Source organism: Kogia breviceps, chromosome 3 (genome assembly GCF_026419965.1).
Source record: "Kogia breviceps isolate mKogBre1 chromosome 3, mKogBre1 haplotype 1, whole genome shotgun sequence".
Classification (NCBI taxonomy): domain Eukaryota; kingdom Metazoa; phylum Chordata; class Mammalia; order Artiodactyla; family Physeteridae; genus Kogia; species Kogia breviceps.
Genome location: NC_081312.1, coordinates 112,726,261 through 112,739,369, shown reverse-complemented (window position 1 = coordinate 112,739,369; position 13,109 = coordinate 112,726,261). Strand labels below are relative to the sequence as shown.

The window sequence follows — 13,109 nt, the reverse complement described above, 5'->3', positions numbered from 1 at the left end:
CATGATAAATCAAAATGAAAATGTTTTTAAAAGGAACTAATGTTATCCATATCTACAAACAGAATGAGTTTTCAGGAATAGGGTTCCTTTTGCGTTACATAAAGCTCCCTTCTGAGACTTCTGTAGTGGGGGGTGGGACCTCGCCCCACACAGGGAGGGGTGCAGCCACAGAAAACTGGGAGGTAAACAGGGACAGTGTTGGCCAGAGCACACTCTCCCCCCACACCTGCTCTTACCAATCTCTCTGCCCCAAGAGGCCATTAATAAAACTTTCACATACTGGTGTGAATGAGTAGATTTATTAAGAAGCCATGAATTAATTGTGCTTGTCCCCTTGTCTAGGCTGATACAGAAACAGAAACTCAAGTTCCACATACAACATCTGTGTGTGTATGTGTGCTTACGTGCATGTGCTTGTGTGTCTGTTTTTCTACTAATAAAATGAAGAATATCCATTCCTTTCAGGAATATATAAAAACCCATTGCATTTTGTGAAATTATTTTGAAAACCGTGGGTACAAGAGATGTCAGAGCTTCTTTTATCTCTTCACTTTTTACCCATAGCACACCCTCCTTTTCAGCTTCAGCGAAATACCATCAGGGGAGCATCAGGTCAACATTTGGGACAGAGGAAAGAAAGGCAGGATTTAAGTACCCATTGCTATCCTCAAAAATGCTTCATGGGACAGCTCTCACCTGAACAAGTCCCTTCCTTTTATAACAGCTTCAGTTAACCTCTTGTCCATCAAATGACCTGTGTAGTCCAGTACCTCCAAGAACAGTATCTTGAAAACCATTGTTAGAAAACATGTAAGACAAGAAAGTTAAGAGCACACACAAAGGGAGCCAATATGTGATAAAGTAAGTATGGAAAATCACTGGAGTATAATTACATAATTCACGGGCAATTGCAGGGAAGGGAGATCCACCATTTTTTTTAACTTATTTATTTGTTTATTTTTGGTTGTGTTGGGTCTTCGTTGTTAAGTGTGGGCTTTCTCTAGTTGCGGCAAGCTGGAGCTACTCTTCATTGTGGTGCGTGGGCTTCTCATTGCAGTGGCTTCTCTTGTTGTGGAGCAGGGCTCTAGAGCGCAGGCTCAGCAGTTGTGGGGCACGGGCTTAGTTGCTCTGCGGTATGTGGGATCTTCCCAGACCAGGGCTCGAACCCATATCTCCTTCATTGGCAGGCAGATTCTTAACCACTGTGCCATCATGGAAGCCCCAGGTCCGCCATTTTTAAACAGACACCCAGCATCTGAAATCTCCTAGAGGGAACAGGCCCCACTCAGCTGCCGGCACCCAGCTGCTTTCCATGCCTCCAAAGGAAGAGAGGGTGGATTGAAGAAAACTGAAATAAAAGCTTGTTTTATGACCATGCCAGTGTAAGAAAATGCCTGCATAATGTTATCCTGGTGTGGAAAAGAGGTATTCACTGAGAAGGTTGCTGGGGGGTTCCAGTCCTGATTTGCACAGCCTTATGAAGTCCCTTTCTCCCTCTGAGCCTCCATTTTCCCTTTTAGCAGGTGAACCCCTCCTTCCAGTTCTGGGCCACTTCCATCTCCATTGTGAGTGTGAGGTTGGGTCTTCTCCCAAGCAACCACCTTGGTGCCCTGGCTGTACCTGTGGGTCTATTTCAGAGGCCTCCCAGTCTAAGGCAAAGCAACAGGAATTCCGTTGGGGGCATGGAGCTGGGAAGAGGCCAGTACTTGTAGGGCTTGGCTCTTACACATGATACATTTTTTTTCCCTTTCTTTATTATCTTAGAACCATTCAGATGGTTGCCTAGTCTACTTTGACTTCTTTAAACAACTCTACACTTCAGGTTTATTTTTTAAAAAAACACAAAATAGGTTTATGACTGATTTAAGCCAGAAAATCCCCTAATGGGAATATCCTTAATGAGATTTTCTAAAGAGAACCGTCTATGAAGACCTGGAATTAATTGATTATTTGTAAGGTAACCAAGCAAAGTTTATGATAAGATCATGAAGTTTGTGGGAATGGAGCGTAAGCCACACTAAACACACACACACAGAGATGCACACTATTCCTGGGGAGGCAGAGAGCACAGAATTGGCCTCAGGAATCCCCACTCCTGTGTGACCTTGGGTAAGGCACACCCCTTCCTCACTCAGCTCTCTCTTCCTCCATACAAGAGAGACTACCATCTACATGAACATGAGTGGTAAGCTGCAGTAGCAAGGCCGTGAGGAGGGTCCTGGTGTCCTGGTAGACATTTAGTGGTCTCTTCTAGCTCTAAAATCCTATGGGATTCTCTATTTTGTGGCTGGGCTGAACATGTAGTATAGAATATTCAAATGTGAAATTCTTTCAGCCCAGCAACTCTGCAAGGTTATTTTTGTTATCAAATTTTACATATTCCACTGTTGTTTCTTTTTTTTTTTTTTTTTTTTTTTTTTTTTGCGGTATGCGGGCCTCTCACCGTTGTGACCTCTCCCGTTGCGGAGCACAGGCTCCGGACGCGCAGGCCCAGCGGCCATGGCTCACGGGCTTAGTCGCTCCGCGGCATGTGGGATCCTCCCGGACCGGGGCACGAACCCGTGTCTCCTACATCGGCAGGTGGATTCTCAACCACTGCGCCACCAGGGAAGCCCTCCACTGTTGTTTCTTGAATAGATTGTTAATCTAGTTAATCTATATAAATATCCAGAAATATGGAAATATAAACCAATAGCATTTTTCTAACATTCTCAGTAGTCAGCCTTTGTGGTATTTTTATAATGTCTTGTTTAGCAAATGGCAGTTTCTACATCCACTATTGCCTACTAACAAAAGAGACTTGAAGTCTTCTTGGAAGTTACAGATTTTGTATTTCTTCCCTCATACGCTGATATCTGAGAGAATGTGTCAAAAAGTACCATCTAGAATGTGAGTCATGAAAGTCAACTGGCAGAAGACAGCTTAGGAAACTGTCATTAGAGCCACTGGTGGAAAGTCTAGGACTCTGACCCATGACATCAGCTGCAGCCTTATTTAAGCAAATGGAACAGAAAGCTTGAGTGAAAGCAAACTGTCAGGCCACTTGGAATTCACAAGGTCTCTGCCCAAGGAACCCATGTATATTGTAACAGTGACAGTGATGATGGAAGCTAACGTTTATCATGTGCACACTGGATGCCAGATGCTGTTCTAAGGGCTTTCTCCTATAAGGGAGGCACTATTATCATCAGCCCCATGTTACAGGTGAGGAAACTGAGGCAATAAATATAAATACTATGCCCCAAATCACACAGCCATAAATGGGAGAGCTAAGATTTGAATCTACACAGAGCCTGTAGTCTTAGCTATTACCCTAAATGTTTCACTAGGAAGTAAAAATTATTAAAAATAAAAAATTACTTAAAAAATAATTACAAAACTGTTTTTATGCTTTTAAAAAGTTCAAAAATAACTTGAAGGATCTGTCTGTGTTTTAATCTACTATCTTGATTACTCAATTTGTTTCTGTACTCACTATCTTTTACTCCATACAAGTATTTTAAATTAATTTTCTGGTTATTAATTTTCTTCCCTGAATAATTAGAAAAGGTGAAGTATTACAAGTTAAGAGATTCGGGCTTTGCCATGCAATTACTGTGTGAATTTGGTTGAGGCCTCAGTTTCCTTAGCATGTGTAAATGTCATCCTGTGAACTTAAGAGACACTGCCTGTCCAGAGCAGATGGCTGGGGCCAGTGGCCAAGGGGCTGGCTTCTCCAGCCTGGCTGTAAGGGCTGCAGGCTACAGCTCCACCTCCACATCTTGGCGATGAACCAGTCTAAGATATCACAGAAACATGCTCGAGCTGGCCAGCACTCAGTATGATATTTAGAAAGAAGAAAATAAAAGCTTAAGGATGATCAAATTCTCTTAAGTAATATTAAACAAAAGCATGCTATGCTTCTTCTAATTTCCTCTGAAAGCACTTCTCATGTTTGCAAAGAGAATGACAAGTTGAATATGTCAGTCCGTCATACTTCCGGATGTGATGTGTGGGCTGGTAGTTCATTACAAAATCATCCACTTTATAGGAACCAGTTAAGTTTCAGTGCCAACTCTTGTTCTCAAACAGCAAGATGGCTGCTAACTATGGTGTGTATATGTTAGTGGCCTGAAATTACAGTGACATTGTTATTTTAAGGTAGCAAATGGTAGAAGGTCCTCATGACCTTCTGTTGCATGCAACAGTATTATTGTTTAGGGAAAATAAGATGTGAATACTTCAAAAAATCGCTGTTTTTAAGAATAATCACTTTTGTCTCTTCAGTCTACCATGCAAATTCATAAATGCCAGAAACAGATTAATAAATTATTTTGTAACTTGCCATCCAAATTATTTTTTCATTTACATATTCAAAATTACTTATTAGGGCCCTGCCAGACATATAGAACTTGAAAAGACAAATTCTCAATCACTGTTATAGGATTAAAAAAAAAATTTTGGAGGCCTACAAACCTCTGCAATTCCATTTTTTAAATATCAAGAATTAGTCACCTTGGTAACAATTGTGGTGTGTATGAAATGCTAAATATTTATCAAATAGAATTGAAAACTGACTTGTTAGTTGTTCCTCTAAAAATTTCAACTCCTGCCTCTGTCCCTCTCCTCCCCTTTGCAATGCAACTATGTCTTCAAACAGCATTCTTTAAAAGTCGGCTTTATGGCTTTGGAGGAAGAAGCTGATTTCACAGCCAGATTTGCCACTGCTGTGGAAAACAGAGTGCACATGCAAGCCAGCTGAAGTCATGCGGACTGCAAGGATTAGGGCCGCGGGGGCCTCCGCTGCTGCTGTCAAATTGCAATTGGAAACAGCTTTTCCAAAGTACAGCATGAGAAATCAGAAATTCCTGTCCACAGCTCCCCAACCCACTGGGTTTTTATCAGGTTTGGTACAACCCATTAGAGATCAGAAATATGAAAATCATGATGAAACCAAACAAGAGTATTTTCTGGTTTCCAAGTTTTGTTCTGCCTGGATCCCTTCCAAGCCTGTAATTACTGTCACTCACCAGTTAATAAGGGAACCATTTCTGCCTAGGGACAGGAGCTCCAGGAAGGCTGGACCCAAAGGTCGGGCAGGCTCAGTTCAGTGACCTGCCTTCTGTCCAACCCCTGGATGTGCAAATTGTCTAACTGCTCAAATTCTTAAAGTTATCTCAGTTACTTCAACTGTATCTGCCACTTAGGGATAAAATAACTTTTGCAGAGATCATAGAAAAACTATTTAGAACATTAATAAACTAGAACCATTCAATGAAATTTTTTTTTTTTTTTTTTTTTTTTGGCACTCCAGCTTTAAAGGAAAGAATCTACTCTCAGGAAAACAAGCTCAAGTCAGTAATTTAGTTTAAAAAAGTAAAAAAACTTTCAGGATTTGGCTTGAGATTAATGCAGATGTACCCCAATTTCCTATACCTCTGTCTAGATTTAGAAGATCTAGAGGTCAATTATGGCCACATCCACTTCATTTGTCAGCTCTTCAATGATCTTTGAGACACAATTGCTAAAGTAGGAAAATGAATTAATCAGAGAGTTGATCAAAAAGTGAGCTTATCTGGTAAATTATCAGCATACCTGTTACATATGAGTCACTCATTCTGGTCACGATACAATGCTGTGTTATACATGGATTAGGTAACACCCCAAAGTGGGCCAGCTGTAACTTTTTACCTTGAAAGATTCTTAATTAAAATTCCCTTGGATGTATGATTTCCAGACAAGGAAGGAGCTGTGATGTGATTTTTTTTTTTAATGTGCCTTAAAGACTCCAGTCAAATTCCATCTATTTAATGAAACTTTCCCTGGTCCCCTAATTTCTCTTTTGTCTTTCTCAGCAAGTTTTTGGGACCTCTCTTCAGCACAGGACATTCTGTACAATATATGTAAGATGCTAGTAGGTGAATATTCCCAGACTATATGGTGGGCTGTTTCCCCAAAGGCAGTGATTATGTCTTATTTATTTCTGAAGCCCTCTCCTCCCCTGTTCTGAAATTAAAAACTAGAATTCAAAGCAAAACAAAGAGAAAAGCCCCTTCTATTGTCTAAAATGTATTACTAATTCCTTAGGGAATAAGATGTTTTCAGAAAAAGTATAGGCAAATGATGGACAAAGTTTCAGAGAGGAAGAGAAAGCTCAGGGGGAGAGCATTATGTGTAAATTGGATGTTCAGCAAAGGTAAACAAACCAAGGATCTGAAACAGTATCCAACTATCACCATAAAGCTTGCCCCAAACTGGAGCAAATTTAGACTTATTAAGACATTTTTTTAAGAAGCAGCATTCAATTTTTGGACAGAAATTTTCAAAAAAAAACCTTGTCCTCTAATAAAAGCAATTTCTTAAGAACACCTTAGTAATCTACTTAATGAAAAATCTATAGTTTGGGGAAACTTTTATCAAGAATGATCAAATGAAGAAAAAAAAAATTCTGGTTAATTATAAATTAAGTAGAATGTTCCACCAGCTGGGCCTCACCTTCAATCTGGCAATGAAATCTATTTGTTAAGAGCGATAAGACTTGAACAGCCCTTACCTTCGTGAATATACATCTTTTGAGCATCTTCAGGATGAAGTAACCCCAGTAAAGATTAAGAACTTGCAGGACCATGAGCTGTAGGTTGAGGAAGATGCATGAAAAGAAAGGCTCAAGGTACTGCAGAGGCAGAATCAGCGTGCAATACAAAATCCTGAAAAACCAAACAGATGAGAGTATTTCATTACAGTCAAAGTACTTGTGAATTTTCCGTGAGAAAACAAATACTTTTATCTCCCAAGGCATACAATACTTATTTCATTCCTAATGATGTCCAGGAAAGTCTCAAGAGAAAACAATATGATAATATTATCTTATATATCATTATTGGCAAGCCACAAAAAAAATACAGTCTGCCTCCTGGGAGAAAAGTTAAAGCAAATGGAATTTTTATTGCCACGCTGCCTACACTCCAATGTTTCTCTACCTCGGTTTCCTCTCTGCAAAGAGATGAGCGAACACTAACCCCATTCACCTTCTCAGGATTGGATAACACGAGATAATGCATGTGTATATGGGGTTATTATTGCCTTTTGACACAATCTCATTTATTTGGCATCAAAAGTGAATGAGGGGAAAAAAAAGTGAGTGAGCAATTCTACAAGAGTAAATTTTGTGGATAAAAGAGACTTTTTAAGGAAGGAAAAATTCTGTTATTACTTCTACTTCCACTTTCTAAAGTGAATTGCATACTTTATTAATTTCATAAACAGACTCCTGGATACAATTTGAACTGCCGTCAGTGACCAGGATGCACAGTGCCTTCAGATACAATTGCAGTATGAAGGCTATCTGTTGTCTTCCCAAACTGCATACACTGCTAGGATTTTAGAGTTCCTGGATAGGTTTGTTTGTAAGTATATTATTCTAATTATAAAAATAATTTATTCATATAAAATTGGAAAAATAAGAAAGTTGCCCATAAAATCATGATTTTAAACAAATAATACTGTAATTTTTGTGTTATCTTCTATTTTTCCTACATATATTTATTTTAATTTTAAATTAACATATAGTAAAATTGACTATTTGGGGGTGTGCAGTTCTATGAATTATAATACATAGATTATAATAGTGCATAGATTTGTGTAACTACGACCACAATATGGAGACAGAGCAGTTCCATCATCCCCCAAACACCAGGGCTGTCCCTTTGTAGTCACATCCCCAGGCCTAACACTCGGCAAACCCTCATCTATTCTCCATCCCTTTAATTTTGTCTTGTCAAGAAGGCCATACAAATGGAATCATACAGTGTATCAGCTTTTGAGACTGCCTTCTTTCACTCAGCATAGAGCCTTTGAGAGTCATGCAAGTTGTGGGTATCAACAGCACACTCCTTTTTTTTAAAATTATTGAATTGCATTCCGTTGTGTGGATGTACCCATTACAGAACATTTGTATTATTTCCAGTTTTTGACAATTATGGACAGAACTGCTATAAATATTTACGTACAGGTTTTTGTGTGCACATAAGTTTTCATTTCTCAAGGGTAAATACATAGGGTTGGGATTGTTGGGTATCACACTGCAAGTATATGTTTAACTTTATAAGAAACTGAAAAGCTGTTTCCCAGAGTGGCTGTTTTGCATCCCCACCAGCAACGTACGAGAGCTCCAGTTGCTGCTCATCCTCAGCAGCACTTGCTATTGTCCTGTAGAGACTTTGCCACTGTAGTAACACGCATGGGATCTTATGTTCAATTCCATTTAATTTTAAATCAAAAACATTTTACCTGAAAAACTTGGTGTATATTGTCCCAAATCAAAGTTTATTTCTTTAGATGTGTATGTTCCTAAAGGTGAGAATACTATTCCAAGGCATAAATTAAAAGTATAGAAGTTCAAGGTTATATTGAAAGCTATTAAGACCTTACTAGGTTATTTTCAAAAATTGTAACAATTTAGAAGGCGACCAGCAATTTATCAAAGAAGAGTTTTATTGAACCCCCCTAACCAGTATTAAGTGGGTTTAAAATTTGCTAATTTAAAAAATAAAACAATTCTTTTAACATCTTTATTGGAGTATAATTGTTTTACAATATTGTGTTAGTTTCTGATGTATAACAAAGTGAATCAGCGATATGTACACATATAGCCCCATATCCCCTCCCTCTTGAGCCTCCCTCCCACCCTCCCTATCCCACCCATCTAGGTGGTCACAAAGCACCGAGCTGACCTCCCTGCACTATGCAGCTGCTTCTCACTAGCTATCTGTTTTACATTTGGTACTACATATATGTCAGTTCTACTCTCTCACTTCATCCCAGCTTACCCTTTCCCCTCCCTGTGTCCTTAAGTCTATTCTCTACATTTGCGTCTTTATTCCTATCCTGCCCCTAGGCTCATCAGAACCATTTTTTTTAGATTCCATTTATATGTGTTAGCATACAGTATTTGTTTTTCTCTTTCTGACTTATTTCACTCTGTATGACAGACTCTAGGTCCATCCACCTCACTACAAATAACTCAGTTTTGTTTCTTTTTATGGTTGAGTAATATTCCATTGTATATATGTGCCACATCTTCTTTATCCATTCATCTGTTGATGGGCATTTAGGTTGCTTCCATGACCTGGCTGTTGTAAATAGTGCTGCAATGAACATTGCATGTGTTTCTTTTTCGTTTGTTTGTTTTTTTTTTGTGGTACGCGGGCCTCTCACTGTTGTGGCCTCTCCTTTTGTGGAGCACAGGCTCTGAATGCGCAGGCTCAGCGGCCATGGCTCATGGGCCCAGCCGCTCCGCAGCACGTGGGATCCTCCCGAACCTGGGCATGAACCCACATCCCCTGCATCGGCAGGCGGACTCTCAACCACCGCGCCACCAGGGAAGCACATGGGTGCATGTGTTTTTGAATTTTGGTTTTCTTTGGGTATATGCCCAGTAGTGGGATTGCTGGGTCATATGGTAGTTCTATTTTTAGTTTTTTAAGGAACCTCCATACTGTTCTCCATAGTGGCTGTATCAATTTACATTCCTACCAACAGTGCAAGAAGGTTCCCTTTTCTCTACATCCTCTCCAGCATTTATTGCTTGTAGATTTTTTGATAATGGCCATTCTGACTGGTGTGAAGTGATACCTCATTGTAGGCTTGATTTGCATTTCTCTACTAATTAGTGAGGTTGGGCATCCTTTCATGTGTTTTTTGGCCATCTGTATATCTTCTTTGGAGAAATGTCTATTTAGGTCTTCTGTCTGTTTTTGGATTGGGTTGTTTGTTTTTTAATATTGAGCTGCTTGTAAATTTTGGAGACTAACCTTTTGTCAGTTGCTTCATTTGCAAATATTTTCTCCCATTCTGAGGGTTGCCTTTTGTCTTATTTATGCTTTCCTTTGTTTTGCAAAAGCTTTTAAGTTTCATTAGGTCCCATTTGTTTACTTTTGTTTTTATTTCCATTTCTCTAGGAGGTGGGTCAAAAAGGATCTTCCTGTGATTTGTGTCCTAAGAGTGTTCTGCCTGTGTTTTCCTCTAAGAGGTTTATAGTGTCTGGTCTTACCTTTAGGTCCTTGCTGAGTAATTTTGGTTGTAGGTTTTTCCCTTTCATCACTTTAAAAATGTCCTGCCCCTTCCTTCTGGCTTGCAGAGTTTCTGCTGAAAGATCAGCTGTTAACCTTATGGGGATTCCCTTATATGTTATTTGTTGCTTTTCCCTTGCTGCTTTTAATATTTTTTCTTTGTATTTAATTTTTGATAGTTTAATTAATATGTGTCTTGGTGTGTTTCTCTTTGCATTCATCCTGTATGGGACTCTCTGTACTTCCTGGACTTGACTGACTATTTCCTTTCCCATGTTAGGGAAGTTTTCAACTATAATCTCTTCAAATATTTTCTCAAACCCTTTCTTTTTCTCTTTTTCTTCTGGGACCCCTATAATTCAAATGTTGGTGTGTTTAATGTTGTCCCAGAGGTCTCTGAGACTGTCCTTAATTCTTTTCATTCTTTTTTCTTTACTCTGCTGTGCAGCAGTTATTTCCACTATTTTATCTTCCAGGTCATTTATCCACTCTTCTGCTTCAGTTATTCTGCTATTGATTCCTTCTAGAGAATTTTAATTTCATTTATTGTGTTGTTCATCATTGTCTGTTTGCTCTTTAGCTCTTCTAGGTCCTTTTAAAATGTTTCTTGTGTTTTCTCCATTCTATTTCCAAGATTTTGGATCATCTTTACTATCATTATTCTGAATTCTTTTTTTTTTTTTTTCGGTATGCGGGCCTCTCACTGCCGGGGCCCCTCCCACTGTGGAGCACAGGCTCCAGACATGCAGGCTCAGCAGCCACAGCTCACAGGCCCAGTCGCTCTATGGCATGCAGGATCCTCCCGGACCAGGGCACGAACCCGTGTCCCCTGCATCAGCAGGAGGACTCTCAACCACTGCACCACCAGGGAAGCCCGCATCATTCTGAATTCTTTTTCAGGTAGACTGTCTATTTCCTCCTCATTTGTTTGGTCTGGTGGGTTTTTACCTTGCTCCTTAAACTGCTGCATATTTCTGTGTCTTCTCATTTTGTTTAACTTACTGTGTTTGGGGTCTCCTTTTCACAGTCTGCAGGTTAATAGTTCCTGTTGTTTTTGGTGTCTGCCCCCAGTGGGTGAGGTTGTTTCAGTGGCTTGTGTAGGCTTCCTAGTGGAGGGGACTGGTGCCTGTGTTCTCGTGGGTGGGGATGGATCTTGTTCTTCTGGTGGGCAGGGCCACGTCCGGCAGTGTGTTTTGGGGTGTCTGTGAACTTAGTATGACTTTAGGCAACCTCTCTGCTATTGGGTGGGGTTGTGTTCCTGTCTTGCTAGTAGTTTGGCATGGGAAGTCCAGCCCTGGAGCTTGCTGGCCATTGGGTGGAGCTGGATCTTAGCGTTGAGATGGAGATCTCTCGGAGAGCTCTCACTGATTGATATTACATGGGGCCAGGAGGTCTCTGGTGGTCCAATGTCCTGGACTAGGCTCTCCCACCTTGGAGGGTCAGGCCTGACACCTGGCCGCAGCACCAAGACCCTGCCAGCCACATGGCTCAGAATAAAAGAAGAAGAAAAAAGAAACACGAACAGATAGAACACCAAACCAAATGGTAAAAGCAAAACGAGGGGGTAGAGATGAGACAGTAGGACGCAGTGTGGGGCCTCACTTGGGGTTTCACCTGAGGCTTCCTTCCACCCCTGGCTACCGAGCTGCAGAGAAGGCAGGAGCTGCTGCCCCTGTAGGCTGCCCCATCCTCCCTCCAAAACAATTTCAACTTGCATTTTTTGCAACCTTTGACAATTCCCTTTGACAGTCTGCTTAGTAGTTCTATTTCTTTTCTTTGTGAGTTATTAGTTTAAGACCTTTATTCAAAAAGCAATAATGGGACTTCCCTGGTGCCACAGTGGTTAAGAATCCTCCTGCCAATGCAGGGGACATGGGTTCGAGCCCTGGTCCAGGAAGATCCCACACACCGCAGAGCAGCTAAGCCCGTGTGCTACAGCTGCTGGGCCTGGGCTCTAGAGCCTACAAGCCACAACTACTGAGCCTGTGTACCACAACTACTGAAGCCTGCGTGCCTAGAGCCCGTGCTCCACAAGAGAAGCCACCGCAATGAGAAGCCCGTGCACTGCAATGAAGAGTTGCCCCTGCTTGCCGCAACTGAAGAAAGCCCGCACGCAGCAACGAAGACCCAATGCAGCCAAAAATAAATAAATCAGTTAATTAACTTTTATTTAAAAAGCAATAATATGAACTGTCAACTCAAAATAACAGAGATAATAGCCATTTATCCATTTTACTTATGTGAATTTTTTTAGAAACTTAGGAATTACAGAAAAATATAAAGAGGTTAAGTAAAAATTAAATTAAAATCTCACAACTCACAGGTAACCCAGTACATATTATGTCTGGTAAGCATAATTTAAGACATCTTTCCTAAAAATACATTATTTAAGGTGTTTTTTCCCCTTCCCCATTACCACATGATTTCATATAACAGGGATCACACTATGGTTGTGATTTTTTTTTTTTTTTTAATTTTTTTTAATTTTTATTTTTTTTTGCGGTACGCGGGCCTCTCACCGCTGTGGCCTCTTCCGTTGCGGAGCACAGGCTCCGGACGCGCAGGCTCAGCGGCCATGGCTCACGGGCCCAGTCGCTTCACAGCATGTGGGATCTTCCCGGACCGGGGCACGAACCCGTGTCCCCTGCATCGGCAGGCGGACTCTCAACCACTGCGCCACCAGGGAAGCCCATATGGTTGTGATTTTTTACCCTGCTTTTATCACTCAATAATATGTTACAGAGAGTTTTCCATGACAATGAACATATTTATAAATCAGGGGTCAGCGAACATTTTTCTATAGGGACATACAGTAAATATTTCAGGCCTCTGGGGCATTTGGTTTTGGTTGCAAAGGTTCAAGTGACCATTGTAGTGCAAAACTAGCTATAGACAATATATCAGTAAATGAGTGTGGCTGTGTGTCAGTAAAACTTTATTAACAAAAACAGTCAGTGAACTGGATTTGGCCTGTGAGCCAGTTTGCCAACCCATACTATATACCATCCTATGTAATAGCTGCATAGAAATCCATTTATAGATCTTAAGCTAATCCCTTAT

The 13,109-nt window shown here is 40.5% G+C and overlaps 1 protein-coding gene across 1 annotated transcript in view; it reads right to left on the bottom strand.

Annotated features, from left to right (window-relative positions):
• The window catches only part of CERS3 (ceramide synthase 3), a 100,815-nt gene that overhangs the window by 28,772 nt on the left and 58,934 nt on the right, over nt 1-13,109 (bottom strand). Inside the window, exon 10 of the mRNA XM_067030710.1 lies at nt 6,533-6,686. Coding sequence (XP_066886811.1) covers nt 6,533-6,686 — 154 coding nt within the window. The remainder of the gene's footprint in view (nt 1-6,532; nt 6,687-13,109) is intronic.